The 16395-nt window shown below is 46.5% G+C and overlaps 1 protein-coding gene across 2 annotated transcripts in view; it reads right to left on the reverse strand.

Moving 5' to 3' along the window:
* Window positions 1–705: 705 nt before the first annotated feature.
* The window catches only part of USP39 (ubiquitin specific peptidase 39), a 36351-nt gene continuing 20661 nt past the window's right edge, over window positions 706–16395 (reverse strand). For both annotated transcript variants that reach the window (XM_001363900.4, XM_007477770.3), the window contains exons 10-13: window positions 14001–14143; window positions 8510–8645; window positions 7194–7280; window positions 706–3911 (exon numbers count right to left, since the gene is read on the reverse strand). In XM_001363900.4, coding sequence (XP_001363937.1) covers window positions 3864–3911; window positions 7194–7280; window positions 8510–8645; window positions 14001–14143 — 414 coding nt within the window. In that variant the 3' untranslated portion in view covers window positions 706–3863. The remainder of the gene's footprint in view (window positions 3912–7193; window positions 7281–8509; window positions 8646–14000; window positions 14144–16395) is intronic.

Genomic DNA, 16395 nt, shown 5'->3' on the forward strand with positions numbered 1-16395 from the left:
TCTGCTGCCTTCTGAGCCCTCTCTGAAGAGCTCACCGCGCTCTGGGCAGCTCCAATTCCCAGCAGGTTTGTCCTGGAAGCCTCATCTGCTCTCTGTGCAACTTTCTGCCATCTTCTGTGAGGAGCAGGATGAGGCCAATCTGTCTTCTACAAGAACTGAGCCAACCCCAGACAAGGGCGCTGAGCCCTACCTCTGAGCAAGGTAAAGATTCTCGCTACATTTATGAGGAACTCGGGGGAACGACCTAACTTCCCCCAGTCTTTGGCTAGGAAAGCCACCAAGTGCAGACACTTAGAGGATGTCATAGCTGAGTCGGCTGGCCTTCCAGTCCAATTTGAATCTGAACCAAGATCCCCGCTACAACATGCCCCACAAGTGGCCCTCCAATGCCTTTGGGATCATTTTGGGGATGTTTTTCTTGACTCTGACCCTAAAATGTCCACTTCTTACTCCTATTTTTGCCTTCTAGGACAAAGCAGAACAATCCTAATGCTTCTTCCACATGAGTCGCTTAAGTATGAGAAGACAACTTACTTAGGTTCCTAAAGTCTTCTCGGAGAAATAACTATTTGATTACAATTTATTCTTTAATTTGCCCATGGGAGGGTGCCACAAAGGGCCAGGTCTGCTTCCTCATCTAAAAACTGAAGACAATATTTACGCTCCCTCCCTCCCACGGCTATCAAAAAAGTACACTATACAGAATCAGCAGGGAAAGACATTTCATTCAAAATAACTACAGAATGTATAAAATCATGAGTCCAGGTAGCAGGCCAGAAACAAAAACCAAAGTACAGAAACAAAAATGGGACTAAACAACTGGAGATATCGATTGTTCATGGTCGGGTTTTGGAAATATAGTTGATATATTGGATGCCAACGTTCTAAAGGGATATAAAACATTTAAAAAATGCACCTGACAAAAACCCAAAATCAAGAATTTTGAGGAAAATAATGAAAGCAGGAAAGGTGACTAGAATGACCAGATCTCAAACGATACTTCAAAGCAGGAATCATCCAAATGGTTTTGTACTGGTTTGCCACTATGACGGAGAACCAGGCCAGAGTATATGTTGAAGAGAGATACTTAAAGTATGGTAAGGTTTTCCAGATGGACCCACACACACTCAAGAGTTTGGCCTAAATACCCTTCCTGGGAAAATCGAGTGGATAAAAAATGTCAGTTGCTCAAAACATGACCCAAATGGAAAACCTCCAGACCTCTCCTGCAGGGTACTTTTGCCCAACACCGCTCATGAACGAGCTACACGCAGAATTAAACAGAACACCAAATAAGAGCTGAATCAAAACTTTTTCGGTCAGCCCTTCCTCACATTACTACTATAGGCAGAGATGGAGGGACCCGTGGTGGGCACAGTTTGTGACACAGAACAAAAGCTTCTGAGGAACCAGAGCAAGGGACGTCACCCTAAACGATGGTCCTGTCACGTGGCATCGATAAAGGATATCTGAACGTAAGCTTATGTCGAGGGAAATGGAGCAGATGAAGGAAAAAGCATTCATTTATGTTCTGGAGCTACACACACTAAAAAGGGAGACAGTCCCTGCCCTCGAGGAGCCGACATTCTAACAGACGACACACACACACGGAGGGAGCGAGGGGCGGCCGGGAGGCTCGGCAAGTTACCCAGATGGCGAACGACTGGAATCCGAGGGAGAAGGCCGATGTACCTCTTCTAGACGCAAGGACTCGTTTGTGGTTCCAGAACGATAAAGCAGGGGCAGGCAAGAGGTAACTCACTGGCGTGGCTGGAGCTGGCATCTAGATGGAGCGGGCGCCTGAGGTTCCCCACAATCAAGACTGTGAGGTCTCGGGAGTTCAGGAATGAAAAGGGGATGACAAGCGCCAGGGGTGGTTTCTGGGCTGCTCAGAAAAGGGAAGCTATGGATGAGTCCCAGGAAACGGAGCAGGCATGAATGGGAACGGTCATCTGGATGCGATCACAGCTTCAAGAAATCTTTAGTCATCCGCTGTCCAGAGTGCTTTGCAAACTCCCTCACTTTGGGGGGCACCCAGACAAGCTCTCACACCCAGGGGCTGACCAGGAAAGTGAGAGCTGAAAGCGAAGTGAGCAGGGGGCAGGCTGGGAGGGAGCGGTGTTTGGCATGACTATTGTCAACTATTTCAAAGGCTGTTGTGAGAACAGAAAAGAATTAGATTTATTCTGTGTGGTTTCCAAGAACACAACTAGAACCAGTTGACAATCAGAGGTAGATTTTGCTCAGCCCCTTAATTCTCTCTGGCTTCCTTCAGGTCTTTTCTGGAGGCTTTTCCTGGTCCCCTAACTGAGAACACTTCCTTCCTTTGCTCGGCATACACCTTGTACGGACCCAGGAACTCCTAGGTTGTCTCCCCTACTAAAATGTACCCTCCCCGAGGCCAGGGATTGGGAGGTTTGGGGGCCTTCTTCTGTAGTCCTAGAACTCAGCATGTAAATGCTCGATGAACTTAAAATAAGAACTTCCCAGGAATAAGAGCTCTCCAAAGCTGGCATGGGCTCCCTCATGCCATGGTGAGTTCCTCTTCACCATGAGTCCAAACGGGAGGTCAGATGGCCACTGGCTATAGAGGACTTTCATGGACCATCTAGATGCCTCTTCAAGGTCCAGGACTGTGTGATTCTCAATGAGTCCAGAGACACAGAGCCATCTATGTGAGGTCAGAGCCAAGGTGTTTCACTTCAGTTTAAAGGTCCATTGCCACTTTAGACACGCCTAATATAAGAAAATCTCAATTTGCAAAAACCAAACAAAAAACAGTTTTGAGAGAATTCTCTTTAAAAGACTCCTTCAGACAGTAAGCTCCTTTGTGTACTTCTAAAGATGACTCAATTGGAAAAGGTGTGAAGACCACCACGCCTTCACTGGAGGGACTTTGTGCTCACTTGGGTTCCCTCTTGAAGTCCCCCCAGGTTTGCTTCCAGGGCCAGGGCTCTCCTGTGACCTCGGAGGAACACAAGGGGAGTGGAAATGGCCAGATCATCTGGGTTCCAAATCCCACCTTTGATACCTGCTGGCTGGATAACCATGGGTAGAGTATCTCAGGCTCTCCGAGTCTCAGTTTTCTCATCTATAAAATGGGGAAAACAATTCACTACCTACTTTACCCAAGGCTGTTGTGATCAAAATGCTTTGTAAACTTACGGTACCGTTTCTTTTGAATCTGAAACGGATTTCGTTTTCCAGTGTGGGAATTCCTTCCCCCAGCAAAGCTGGGCACCTCATCTAGAACTCAACTTCAGAGAGGTGGCAGGCGCCCTGAGGGAAGGTGACTCACTCAGGGTTACACCACGGGTCCAAAGGACTCCAAGGCCTATCCTCTACCCACTCCACCACACCGCCTCCCCAAGGCACTGGATACAAACAAGGGAGGGCTTCTTATTGGAGCTCTATGGGGAAGAAGCAGCACGGTGTTTCCCACAGGGCAGCCTTCACGTGAGGAAGAGAAAATGCCAGTGTCCTTGCCGAGTCTTGCTCAGGAATAGCACGTGGATTTTTAATATGCTCCAGAACACACACTCTCAAAGGGAAGGGCCTTTAGGGAGCAAGCTCAAGAAGGCTCCCTGCGCCCTGGAAGGAACAACTAGCGCTTCTCTCGGGGACTCTCTCAGGTCACTGGCCTCTAAGAAATAAATTACATTGGTGAGAGAGCCCAGCCCACTCAGAGGCAGGCAGGAGCAGGAATGGAAGACAGAATAACAGAGGAGGACGACGGAGTTACACCGAGTCTGAAAGAGGGACAGCAGAGAGACCAGGCCAGGGAACCAGCAGCCTCGTCTCCCATCCTGTCCTCAGAAGATCCCCAGCTTCCGGAGCTGGAGAGGAAGGAGGCAGGAGTCCCGTCACGCCCCCTGCTGGTTGGTTTCATCACTGTCCCGTCTCTTCCAGATCTGTAAAAGATCACACAGCCCATTCCAAATTCAGCATCTGCCTCATTCACACACCCTGGGGCCTCCTCCCTCCCCTCCAGCCCATGTTCACCTCTTCCCCTTTCCAACTCCCTGTAGTTTCGTGTTAAAAGAAGCAATCAAGGAAGAAAACAAAAAGAGGGCTCCTTCCTTCTTCCATCCAGTGCAGCCTTCCCTAAGGAAAAGGAGTCCCCTGCTACTCTCAAGCCCCCTTTCCTGCTAGACTCCAAAAGGAGAGGACCACACCTTTGCTACCTAAATCTCTCACTCTCCAAAGATTCCCTAACTCTGCCTTCAACTAGATCCAGGCCTACTTTGGCTGGCCTGCTCTTCCCCAGCTTTTCCAGGGAATCATGATGCGAGGCAAACAGATCATGTGGTCCAAGCGCCTCTTTCCTACTCCATTACCACTACCCTAATAAAATGGCACCCTTGAAAGTCACTAAGCATCTTCTAGCCCAATCCATCCTCTATCCTCTCCTCTCTTGGCTCTTACCACTACTGCTGCTTCCTGAAACTGTCCACCCCTTGGCTCCCTCCCATAGAGGCCTAACCTGCACCAACCTCCACCTTTCCAACGAATCCTTTCGTGGCCCTCTGCCCACTCTATCACACACAGAGCTTCCTCCATCTCCTCCTCCACTTTAATCTTTATTCTATCTAATCAGTCTGAGGCCTCTCCAGGTAATCTCCCCCTGGACGATCCCACTGGACATGGAAACCCTCACTCAAATCTCAAAATACGGATAACCTTAAATCTTTCAACCAATACTTCTTTCATGGTATTATTACCCCGTATCTCTTTTAAGGACACAATAAGCCCCGCAGAGCTCTCCATCAAAAACTAGGCCCTCTCCCACTGGGTCAGAACTACAAAAGCAGGGAGGAGAGCACGTCTCGTTCCCAGCACTGCTTCCAGACTGTTCCCTCACATCTCTGTCAAGGATTCTTCCCTCCCCTAATGTCCTTCCTACACTGCCTGATGCTTCACCAAGGTCAGGCTGGGTTCTCAAAGGCCACTTTAGTGATGCACAAACCCACCTCAACCATCTGGACGTCTGCTAGAGAGCTCTTCTGGCTGAAAGGGGAACACCTAAGACCTTGCCCACTTGCCTCCATGATTCAGAAGACAGAGAACGGGCTCCTGTAATCTGGTCCCTTTTCTGTCTTTCATAGTGTGGCAAACTTTCTGTAGTCCTGGCTAGTGACTGGGTAAATGCTTACTTGCTTAGATCATTTTAATTGGGCCCTGATTCAAGGACCTGTTATAGATTTACTTTTCCTTTACTTGGAATTTTTACACATAAGACTTTGATGGTCCATATTTTCATCCAGAAATTTTCTTTTTTATTTGGATTTTTCTGATGTCTTTTTAATTTCTCTTGCCAATTGATTCATATACCTCACAACTCAGCCATGCATCCCTAAGTGATCCTGTATTTTTCAATCACCCTTTTAACAGGGAAATGTAAAGATATTATTTTAAATTGCAAAGTTTAAATTCCTTTTAAGAAGAATTTTAGGTAAAGAAAGATGCTACCTCTCCGAATCCAGAAACTGAACTGTTGGAGAAGACGCCATGAAGAAGCCTCCAGACCACAAGCTACCCAAGATCAAGAATGAACTTTGGGTGTGGTTGAACATTTATTTGTATGTATACTTTCATGCCAAAGGGGACTGCCCCCTAACTGACTTTTTGTCAATGCGTCCAGCAATTGTTAGCTTTGTTCTTTTTTTTCTTATACTCAAATTATTGTAATCCTTAAGTTGATTATGTTTTCATGATCCTTTGGGAAAAATCTTTTTCCCAAATGCTCAAACAGAGGCATGTAAAAATGGAGATTTGAACCCCGAACTTCAATCCCCAGAAGTCCTTGCTCTAGTTCCCAGGATGCCCTCTAATCTCATTGAGATTCCCACCTGGGTGAGATCAAAAATTTCTATTTAAACTGGCTGTAAAGCCTACTGGGTTCTCCTCCTACTTCCGCTTCTGAGCACACACAGCTCTCTCCCTAGCAGCAAAATGTGAGTGATTGTGAATGGTCTCTCTGGGCCTAGACACATGCTTTCCTATTTTGTATTTTCTTTAATTCTTAACCTTTAATAAACCTCATAAAATATAATACTTTTAGCAGAGAAAACTAATTTTAACTGTTACGAGTGGGAATTCTATGCTGGGTCTTACAAGGGAGAACTGGTCACTGGCACAGCACTGCTGAGAAGCTGGAGAGTGAGAAGAGGAGAACCACCAGGATGGAGAAGGGCCTTGTATCCATGGCATATGAGGATCAGTGAGTAAGTGGGGGGTGTCTAACTCAGAGAAGAGAAGCCCAGAGGGGTATCTGAAGGGCTGATCTGTGGAGGAGGAATGGCATTTGTGCCATTTTCCCCAAAGGCAGAAACAGCAGCAAAGTGTGTGCTAAGCATGGGTGTGGGGAGGCCCTTGAAGAAGAAACCCAACAGCCCCTTGTCAAGTGTGTTGTCACAAGGATTCTTTTCATGAAAGGAGTAAAAGCACTACATGGCCACTGCAGTCCCCTCCCAGTCCTCAAACACTGATTCAGGGAAGCTCTGACAGGTCTGGCACAAACATGAAAGGCAGGAGAGCCATACTGAAGGAGTTTGAATCTCTAAATACTCAAGTGCTCCATTTTACCCCACCCTCCATCCTGCCTAATCCAGACATTTCCCTCTGCTCACAGAAGCCTGCCCCTGCACCAAGGCCAACTGTCTTCTCTCTCAAATACAGCACAGTCCTTCCCACCGCCAAGCCTTTGCTCATGTGGTTCTACTCTTCAGAAATGGCTTCCCTGTTTCCTACTGCCTAGGGCAATGCTGCTGGACCCTTCCATGCTCAGTTTGATCCGCTCTTCTCTACATTCTCTAACTCCATTCAGGCATCAAGAATTTCCCTTTCCTTTTCTCGCCCAAAGCCATGGACTGCCTTCTCCAACACTAGTTTACACTATCACACGCCGTCTGCCAGGGTTAAACATCTGGAGACTTCAGAAGCCTCGCCCAGCTGCAGACACACAGCAAGTCCTTGTGTGTGATTCTGAGCTCAGTGAAGGCTCCATCCTCTTCAGTTCACTAAGGATGCCCACCTCTCACTGTCCCCACTGACCAGTTACACACTCTTCGTTTCTACGCAACAGAACAAAGAAGCACAAGCACAAGCGCGTCTCAAGCGTGCTGGGCATTTGAGCCATTCATAGGGTCTGGTCGCTAGGAAACCTCAGTGGCTGTTTCTGCAGCTGCCCCTACCTGTATGTAGGCCTCTGACAGCGTGATCATCTGTGGGAGGATGTCAGTGACTTGAAGATCCTGGAGCTCATACCACTTGCCTGTCCCCTGGGGGAAGGGAGGAGGTATAAAAAAAGAGTTCATGAATCCCAAGAAACCTGAAGGGTGTAGCAATCACTGAGGAAGGAACAAAGCTGAGAAGCAGAGGCCACAAAGAAGATGGAGAAGAATGCTCCAAGTGAGAGGTGGCCATGTGTGGCCATTAAAGGGAGGGAGCTGACCTCGGCTGGAGAAGGGATGGGGAAAGGTGCTCTGGGGCCCATTCCTCTCCTCTCTGCCGGTCCAGAAATCCAGCCAGATCCAGGAAGCCAACTTGGGGCAAGCCCACGGAGCAGCAGAAGCTCCCTTTCCCGCTGTTTCTCATTTGGAAAGTCCTGATCCTGCTACCTCTGAATTGTCAAAGACATCTCTACATGAACCCAGGACAGCCAAACCCACTTGGGAGGATGCCTAATATCAACCTGGGTAACAAATGACCAAGGGGTGGAAGGAAAAGTTGAGAGCAGACAAAAACTCACCTTTTTCCAAAGAACAGAGAATAAAGGTCAAAAAAGAAAAGGGGACAAGACAACTAAGTGGCTCTGTGGATAGGGAGCCAGGCCTAGAGACAGGAGGTCCTGGGTTCAAATCTGGCCTCAGATACCTCCCAGCTGGGTGATCCTGGGCAAGTCACTTAACCCCTATTTCTCAGTCTTTCCTGCTTTTCTGCCTTGGAACCAGTACATAGTATCGATCCCAAGACTGAAGGCAAGAGTTAAAATTTAAAAAAAGGTCAAAGAAGGGCCAGAGGGGTCTTTTGGAAATAAGTCAGAAGCCCCATCTGTAAGAGATGTTAACAATGAGAATTACTCACACTGGCTAAGATCAAACAACCCCCACCAGGCCTATGGAGGCATTCTGGGCCAAGGAAGGTCCTTGGTGATCACCAATTCAATCACCTCGCCTTTCAGCTCAAGAACCCGGGACCAGAGTTTAAGCCCTTGGCTACCAAAAATAGAGCTCACAGTAGAACAGAAGCCCCAGGGACCCCGGACTCTGCCCTGCCGTCTCCCATGAAAGTAAAGTCTGAGAAGCAGAGAGGATCACTCAGACAAGAGAGCCACTCCCACCCCCAAGAGCCACTGTCACACTAGCAGGGCTGTCTCGATCCCTTCAGCTGAATAGTCTGACAAGGACTCTGCAATGCACTTGCTCATGCTGCAAACGGAGGCCCTACCCCCACCCCCAGCCCCAGGGACGAGCAGCTCTCTGCCACCCAAGGGTGGTGCCACACTCACATGGTGAAGCACGTGGATCCGGTAAGAGCCCTCGGTGGGCTTCCCATCATGCACGATGTTGGCGATGAGGTCGTAGGTGGTGTCCTTGTGTACGGCCTGCACTTCCTCAGAGAGGTATTCCCTCAGGTCCACATTTCTGAGGCCAGAAACAGCAAGGAACAGAGATTAGGCAGAGAGCATTAAGAAAATGCAGCCAAGGGGGTCCCTGTGGACCAACGAGAGGGCAGCCTTCTCTGGGGGTCCTCAAGGAGGCTCTAGCACCCTTCACACTGGGACCACCCTGGGCACCATTTACTACAATAAGAACAGAAAAAAACCATGACCTAAATGTCAAAGGCAAACCCTAAAACAAATTAGGAAAGAACTGGACCAAACACCTTCACAGCTCCCAGTTAGGGGGGAAACTGCTTAACCAGACAGAATAAAAATGATTACAAGAAAACAAGTCAAGAAACATTCTCAAGCCTCGACCACGAGCCAAGCTGTTAAGGATACAAAGCAAGGGCAGAAGCCAGCTGTGCCCTCAAGGAGACAAGAGCTCAACAGCTATGGACAAACCAGCCAGACAAGATAATCGGCACAGAAAAGGCCCTGACATTAGGAGACTGGATGGAAGCCGGAGAAGCCAGGGGTCAGAGAGGAGAGAATGCCAGGTGTAGGGAGGGCCAGTGAAATGGAAGCCTCTGATGCAAGGAGTGGCTGGATACCTGAAGGGGAATAAGGTATGAGAAAGGAAGCTGGGTGACAGTGGAGGGAGCACTGGGCCCGAGTCGGGAAGGCTCATCTGGCCGTGGCTATTTACTTAGCTGTATGACCCTGGGAAAGGGGCTTAACCGTATTTGCTTCAGTTTCCTAATCTTCAAAATGAACTAGAGAATAAAATGGCAAGCCATTCCAGTATCTTTGCCAAGAAAAACCCCAATTCAGTCACAGAGTCCGTCATGATGGAAACAAGTGAACAAGCAAAGGTATAAGGAAAAGGCAGGAAGGTTATGACGGGCTTCGTGCCAGAGAGGATTGTCTGGTTAGCCCTGGAAGTGGTAGGGAGTCACTGGAGTATACTGAGTAAGAGGGCGACAGTCACACCTGGACTTTAAGGAAATTAACTTGATAGATGAGTGGAAGACGGACCAGAGTAGAGAAGAGATCTGAGGCTGGCCGACTCCAGCAGTCCGGGCATGAGGTGATGGGGCCCACACCGGGGCAGTGGCAGAGGAGAGATGTTGGGAAGGTAGAACGGAAATGACTTGGGGACAACTTGGATGGGGGCGGGGGGGAAGGAGTGAGGTCCTAAATTGTAAGTCTCTTGACATTTCACCCTCCATGCTGCATGTTGGCAATGATGACAAAAGCCAGGAAGTTATTAATGCTGGAGAGATGGTGGAAAGTTAGGCAGACTGTTCCACCACTGAAGGAACTACAAAGTGAGTCAACCATTTTGGAAATTAAAAAAGGAAAGGGCTAAAATGTCAATCCTCTTTAACCCCAAATCCCTCTGCTAGCCACCTATGTCTCGAATGAGGTCAATGATGAAAAGAGAAGTCTCTTATGCAGCCTACAGGGATGGCAGTCCTTTTTGTCAGAGGAAAGAACCAGACACAAAGCAGGTGCCCAGTAAATGGAACACAGTGGCTGAACAAGTTGTACTACATGAATGTAGGGGATGAGAGAAAAAGAGAAGCATGGGAAGCCTTTCATGAACTGTTGCAGAATGAAGTAAGCCAGACCAGGGCAATGTCTCTAATAAATTAATAGAAAAGACCTACAAAAACAATCCAAACAGGGTCCACCTCTGGTTCCAATGAAAAGACTGGAGAATGTGCCTCTATCCACTAAACAGAACATTAGACTTGGCCAATGGGTTATCTTGTTGAACTTTAGGGGGTATATTTTTAATATATGTTTTAAAATTATTATATTTTATTAATATGTTTAAGTCCTTTTTATAAGGAATGGTTTTCTGGAAAGAGAAGGAATATGATGAGAAATTTGGACACTGTAAAAAAAGTCAATTTTTTAAAATTTAAAAGAAAAGGATGATGAAGTACATAGAAGTCGAGGGATTTTTGTATCACTGGCTACCAGCAGGCAAATGGCCTGTCAGTGGCTAAAGAAGCTGACTTAAGGGGTAACCTAAGTCTTAAGAACAGCTGCTAAGACATGCCTGAACAAGCCCAGGGCAAATATCTTGCAATCCAGTTCTTTAGAGTGATACCTAAGGGCTCCAGACTTCGTGTGGACCAGTGACGAAGTCAAGAGAAAAAATGGAAAAATGCCGCTCTGAGGTTTTATAGTTCATTTGGTTTGAGAGGAGAAGAAGGACACTGACCTCATTTTCATATTGGGTAAGAGAGCAAGCCATGTTGAAAAACAATTACTAACTGATTAAAAGAAAAACTGAAGCAGTAACCTCTTTCAGGGCAAAGCTCTGAAGCTTGAACAGAGCAGACTTTAGTCAGAAGGTCCAAGCCATAAATATGCTGAAGCTGGCAAAGGTTTGACAAGCATCTGAGAGAACACTGACGAGCTTCTTAAAAAGAGAGACAAGAGGAAGTATGAAGTAGGTCTAGACTGCTGTTGGAAAAGCAAAAAAATCTGCTTAATTTATGCTGATCTTAATTTATTCTATATTTGTGATTACCAAGAGCCAGTTAAACATTACTTAGACTGTCAGCCGCAGTTGATGAATGAACATTTTTCTTGGCTACCTGCACATGGGAAGGAGGAAGGATATAGGCAGAAAAGACAGTGCTAGAAAAATAAGATATTAATAAGAATTTAAAACTTTTTTTAAAAAGAAAAAGACGAGCTATTTCTAAAGTCTGAAAAGAGAAGGTTGTAAAAAATTTTTTAAATAAAAATCTTAAAACTTTTTTGAAAAAAAGAATAGAGGAATCATTTGTTCCACCTTTAGTAAGTAAAAAGTTGGGTATTATTTAAGAAAAGTGGTAATGTTAGGGAGCAGCTAGATGGCTCGAGGATAGAGAGGCAGGGACTGGGTTCAAATTTGACCTCAGACACTTCCTAGATGTGTGACTCTGAGCAAGTCATTAACCACAGCTGCCTATACTTTATTGATCTTGAAACTCATTCTGATATTGATCCCAAGATAGAAGGTAAGGGCTCCCCCCCCCCAAAGAAAATTCTTAAATTCTCCGAGAATATTCAGTTGCTAAAAGGTAATATCCCTAAGGTACCAGCCACTCTAAACTTCGTCAATGGGCAAATCAAGCAGAACAGGGGCCGACAGAGCAGGATGACAGCTGACAAAGCAGCTCATTGGGGATCATATTTGAGATCTGCCCCAGAAGGGGATGGCAACACCAGAGCACTGGAGACTGACCTCAGAGGGACAGATTTGTTTGAGTCCCTGCTCTGGGCTTTTCCAGTTGGTGGCAAGTAGAAGCAATGTGCTCTTGCCGATCCTCCTTTAAGTGCCCAAGAAGCCTCCACAAACCCAATGACAAATAACAAAAGGGGTCTGGGAAGTAAACAGGAGACTTGCTCCACTTTAGACCCCAGCCTCAAGCTTTGTTCCCCTCTGCAGTTCTCTTTTCAGTGATCACAGAACCCCAAAACTCAGCAGCAGGTCCCCCTAGGGCATGTGATCTCTGATCCCATCTCTTGACTTTGCCCATGACAGAGCTCAAGCCCAGACTGGCTTATCAAAGGCTCCATCTATAAGCAGCCATTTGACTCCAAGCTCTCAGATTTTCGCCAAGCACTCTCCCCTGTGCCAGGCTACTATAGCGTGCCCCAAAAGTGTTAGTGCGGTTTCAAGCCTAAGAATGTAAGACTTTAGGGATACCTTGTATATTAGACAGAAAGAGAGGAACTAGAGAAAAGTCAGCTGCAGGCAGCAGCCAACAAAAAAGGCAAGAAGTGAGGCGGACTTTTTTAGGCCTGAAAAAAGGAAACAATTAGGCAAGAACTTGTCCAACTGAAAAAAGGATGCCTAGGAGCCTTGACAACACTGAGTTGCAGATCTTCCAAAGGGCTTTATATTTATTGATCAAGGCCTACATAAAGCTATATAGAAGGGGAGAGAGAAGAAGGCGGAAGGGAAAGGCATTGGGGTTCTCTCTCGAGGACTAACCAGGCTCTCCCTGTTTCCTTACTTATAGGAACGATAGGGCCCTTTGTGAAATGAGATCATATTTGTAAAATGCCTGGTACACGTGTATGTCTGCTTCCACTTGGTCATGCTAGTGGCTAACTGGCTTGTTCCTGGTAGTTCTTGGCCTGCATTGGCAAAACACTGGCACACGGGCCCATGGGGGAGCTGCTTCTTTTCCCTCTTCCCAGTGTCCGAGGGCATTTTTGCATGCCCTGACCCTCTGTCCAGTCACCCAAAGCAAGCAGTTCCTCCCTCAGCTCTCTCTAGTAATGGGGGGAGTGGGGGGTGGGGGGTGGGAGGGTGCTGGGCTCACAGACAGCATGAATTTTCCCTCTGGGCACTCAGATTCAAAAACCTTCCCCTACCCTGCTCTAGGCTAAGTTCAGGAACAGGAAACTGTGTGCCAATCAAAGATGACCACTTCCAATATGAGAGCCTTCTATCTCCCACTATCCCTTAGACAAATGGTCACCCCCACTCAGCCTGGTCCAGCCCAACATGCTAAAAGAACATAAAATGCCAAGAATTCAAGTGAGCAATGCTAAAACAGGCTCTGCCTGGCCCTACTCCTCTCCTGGACCTAGTCAGACCATCACAACTTTCTCCACAGACTAGCTGCATCTTGGTGACAATAAGCAGTCATATACAAGGTTCTAATGACCAGCTATAAGGAGCCCCAGGTTTGTTTTATCAAATTCAATCAAAAAGCATTTTTTAATGCTTACTTTCTGTCCTATTAATCCTAAAACAGAAGAGTGGCAAGGACAGGGCAATGGGACTTGCCCAGGGATACACAGCTAGGACATATCTGAGGCCAAATTTGAACCCAGGTCCTGCCATCTCCAGGCCCAATGCTCTGTGTACTGGCACCACCCGACCATCCCAACAAGCATTTACATGGCACTTCCTACATGCCAAGTCCTATGTCACAGAGGAGCTCGATCCCTGACCTCCCAGAGATGGCTTTAAGAGCTCCATCATAGAATGAGCAAACAGAAACTCTTTAGATAATCTTTAGATGAAAACTCACATTTGTGATAAGCCTACGAGCCCACCAATTCTAAGGAGGCCCCACAGTTCTAGCCCCTTTATTCAAAACCCAAAGTCCTCTTCTCTTATTCCAACTATCCCAAGCTGGGATATTCCTTCCTCCACCCATTCCAAATCCTGCCAGGACAGCCCTTACACTCTAAATCAAAAAAATTCCCAATCTGAATGAGGCATTTGCTGAAATATATGCTGAAAAAACAATGCTGAATAACTTTAAGTCAAGCACCATCCAAACATAAACTAGAAACAATCCAGTGTCCAGGGCTCCTGAAGAAGGGGAGAGAAAGGGAAGAGCAGAGAAGACACAAGGGATTCGTTACCCACGTGATGGGGAAGTTGACAATGGTTGGATTTTTCTCCACAAAGAAGTTGTTCTTCGTGAACCTTTTAATACAAAAGATAAGATACGGGGGCAGCTTGGTGAGCTGGAAGCGCTTCAGAAAGTTCTCCTTGTACGTCTTGTATTCCTGAGGGAAGGAGAAAGATTAAGCTTGTGAGTGAAGGCCCTTGGAAAAGAAAGGCAGCCCCATCAGCAAGAGCCACATGGCAAACAAAGAGGGAATCATGGATTCAGAACACAAAGGATCCTTATAGGCCATCTAAATCACCCCCTAACCTTATTTTACAGATGAGGAAACTGAGTCCCTGAGGCAGAGACTAGCAATTTGGCTTCAGACTATTGAAAAACCCTAAGCCGGTCTTCAACTGCTTTAATAGGGATGAAGAGCTCAAATTAGGCTATGTAATAGCCTCATTCCTCCGGTCAAAAGAGAGGATCCAGTTCTGAGTAGATGTTAAGATGGACCCTGACAACCCAGAGTGCATCCAAAGCAAAGTATCCAGGTTGGGGATGGTCTGGAAACAACATCAATATGAAATCAGCTGACCTGAGCCTGGAAAAGAGACCAAGGGGAGACCTTTAGGGAAAGGCGTCAAGTGAGAGATTTCTAAGCAGGGGGTGGAAATCAGTAGGAAGCAGGTTTAATTCACCACCAGGATGAACTTTCTAACAATTAGCATATCCCATAACAAAGTAAATAAGACAGGAGGGAGCTCGCTGGAAATGCTCCAGCAGAGAAGATTGCGGCCTCAGGTGGATCTGTGGCCTAGATGAGTCTGAAGGTGCCTCCCAAATCTCCATAGCTAGGTCTCTGCAGTGGAATGAAGCCAGCCTATCCACACCAATTAACTATCTACCATGGACAGCAGGGGCAGGAAAGAAAAGAAAGTCGACAGTCCTGCATCCAAAGAGTCTACAATCTGGCTAAAACATGAAAAACAGACAAGGAAGGGAAGAATCTTGAGGGCCAGGTCTGGGAGAAAGCTTCTCCTGTGCAGTCTGGCTCTGAGGACACTGCTGACAGGTGGGGAAGGGGTGGGAAGGGTGCTACAGTAAAGACACAAAGGCAGAAACAAGCAAACGAGGCTGGGGCTTTCAGGAATTCAGTTCTCGTTCTAACTAGCTGGCTAACCTTAAACAAGTCCCTTCAACTCCAGCTGCCTAGCTTTGCCCTTCTGCTACACTATCTATGGGATGAAACAAGTTAAACATCTTCTAGAATTCCTGTAAACCATTCTCCTAGGTTGGACCTGGGGAACAATCACAACCCTAAATGGTAACCTGGAAGCTGGCAGTGCTTGCCTAATAGGTGACTGACCAGGAAACAGAGGCAAAAAAAAAAGGGGGTAAAAGGCCACACACGAAAATAGAAATCTGTGGATTCACAGAGAAATCTTCCTTTTCTGTTCTACTATGTATAGGGAAAATGTTCCATTTTTAGGGATCAGCATCTGTTAAGGTCAGAATTTTAAAAAAAGCAAACTGAGTTAAATGTAAAGGGGGGGGGGGATCCCAATGTTAAAGAAAAGCTACAAAGGGATAAAGAAAAGGACAGCACCAAAGAGAAATGGCTAACTAGGGATGGAAGAAGCTAGTTTACTGGATCTGTTCACAAGACTAATATAATAGGCTGGTCAAGGATCATCCAACAGTGGCCCAAGGAGTAATGAGAGGCATTCACTCCACACCAGTGTGCTACAATAAGTATTTTTTTAAACAAAGGTTTTGGCATCCTCCCTATTCAGGAAGTTACTCTTCATGGCTTCTCTCCTTTTCTGAATGAGGCAGAAGAAGAGCTGGATGGAGCCTCAGAGTTTAGTCTCCCAAACGTCTAAGAATCCTTATGATGAAATATAGATAAGGGCACAGCCAGGTTCACTAGGAGTCCTCTACTTTCTGAGCTTCAACCTTTCAAGACTCTTTCCTGGTTTAAAATCTTGTCCTGGGGGTAGCTAGGTGGCTCAGTAGATAGAGCTAGATGTAGAGATGGGATCTCCTGGGTTCAAATTTAGCCTCAGACACTTCCCAGCTGTGTAACCCTGGGCAAGTCACTTAACCCCTATTGCCTAGCTCTTACTGTTTTTCTACCTTGGAACCAATATACTGTATGGATTCTAAGATGGAAGATAACAGTTTAAAAAAAATCTCCTGATTTACCAATGATATCCAAATAGGAAATTGGCTCAGTTTGGGATTTATGAAGCCATGAAAGCTCTCAGAAAACACCACTTCCCTTTCGAAATGCTTAAAAATAATCTCTTTCATAATACAGCCCAGAATGTTGCTAGGAGAATTTAAGTTCCCTTACCAATAGTTAGACAAACCCACTATCTGGCGGGCAGCAGATGGCCCCTCCTGGGATATACTGCTACAGCTGGG

This window comes from Monodelphis domestica, chromosome 1 (genome assembly GCF_027887165.1).
Source record: "Monodelphis domestica isolate mMonDom1 chromosome 1, mMonDom1.pri, whole genome shotgun sequence".
NCBI classification, from domain to species: Eukaryota; Metazoa; Chordata; class Mammalia; order Didelphimorphia; family Didelphidae; genus Monodelphis; species Monodelphis domestica.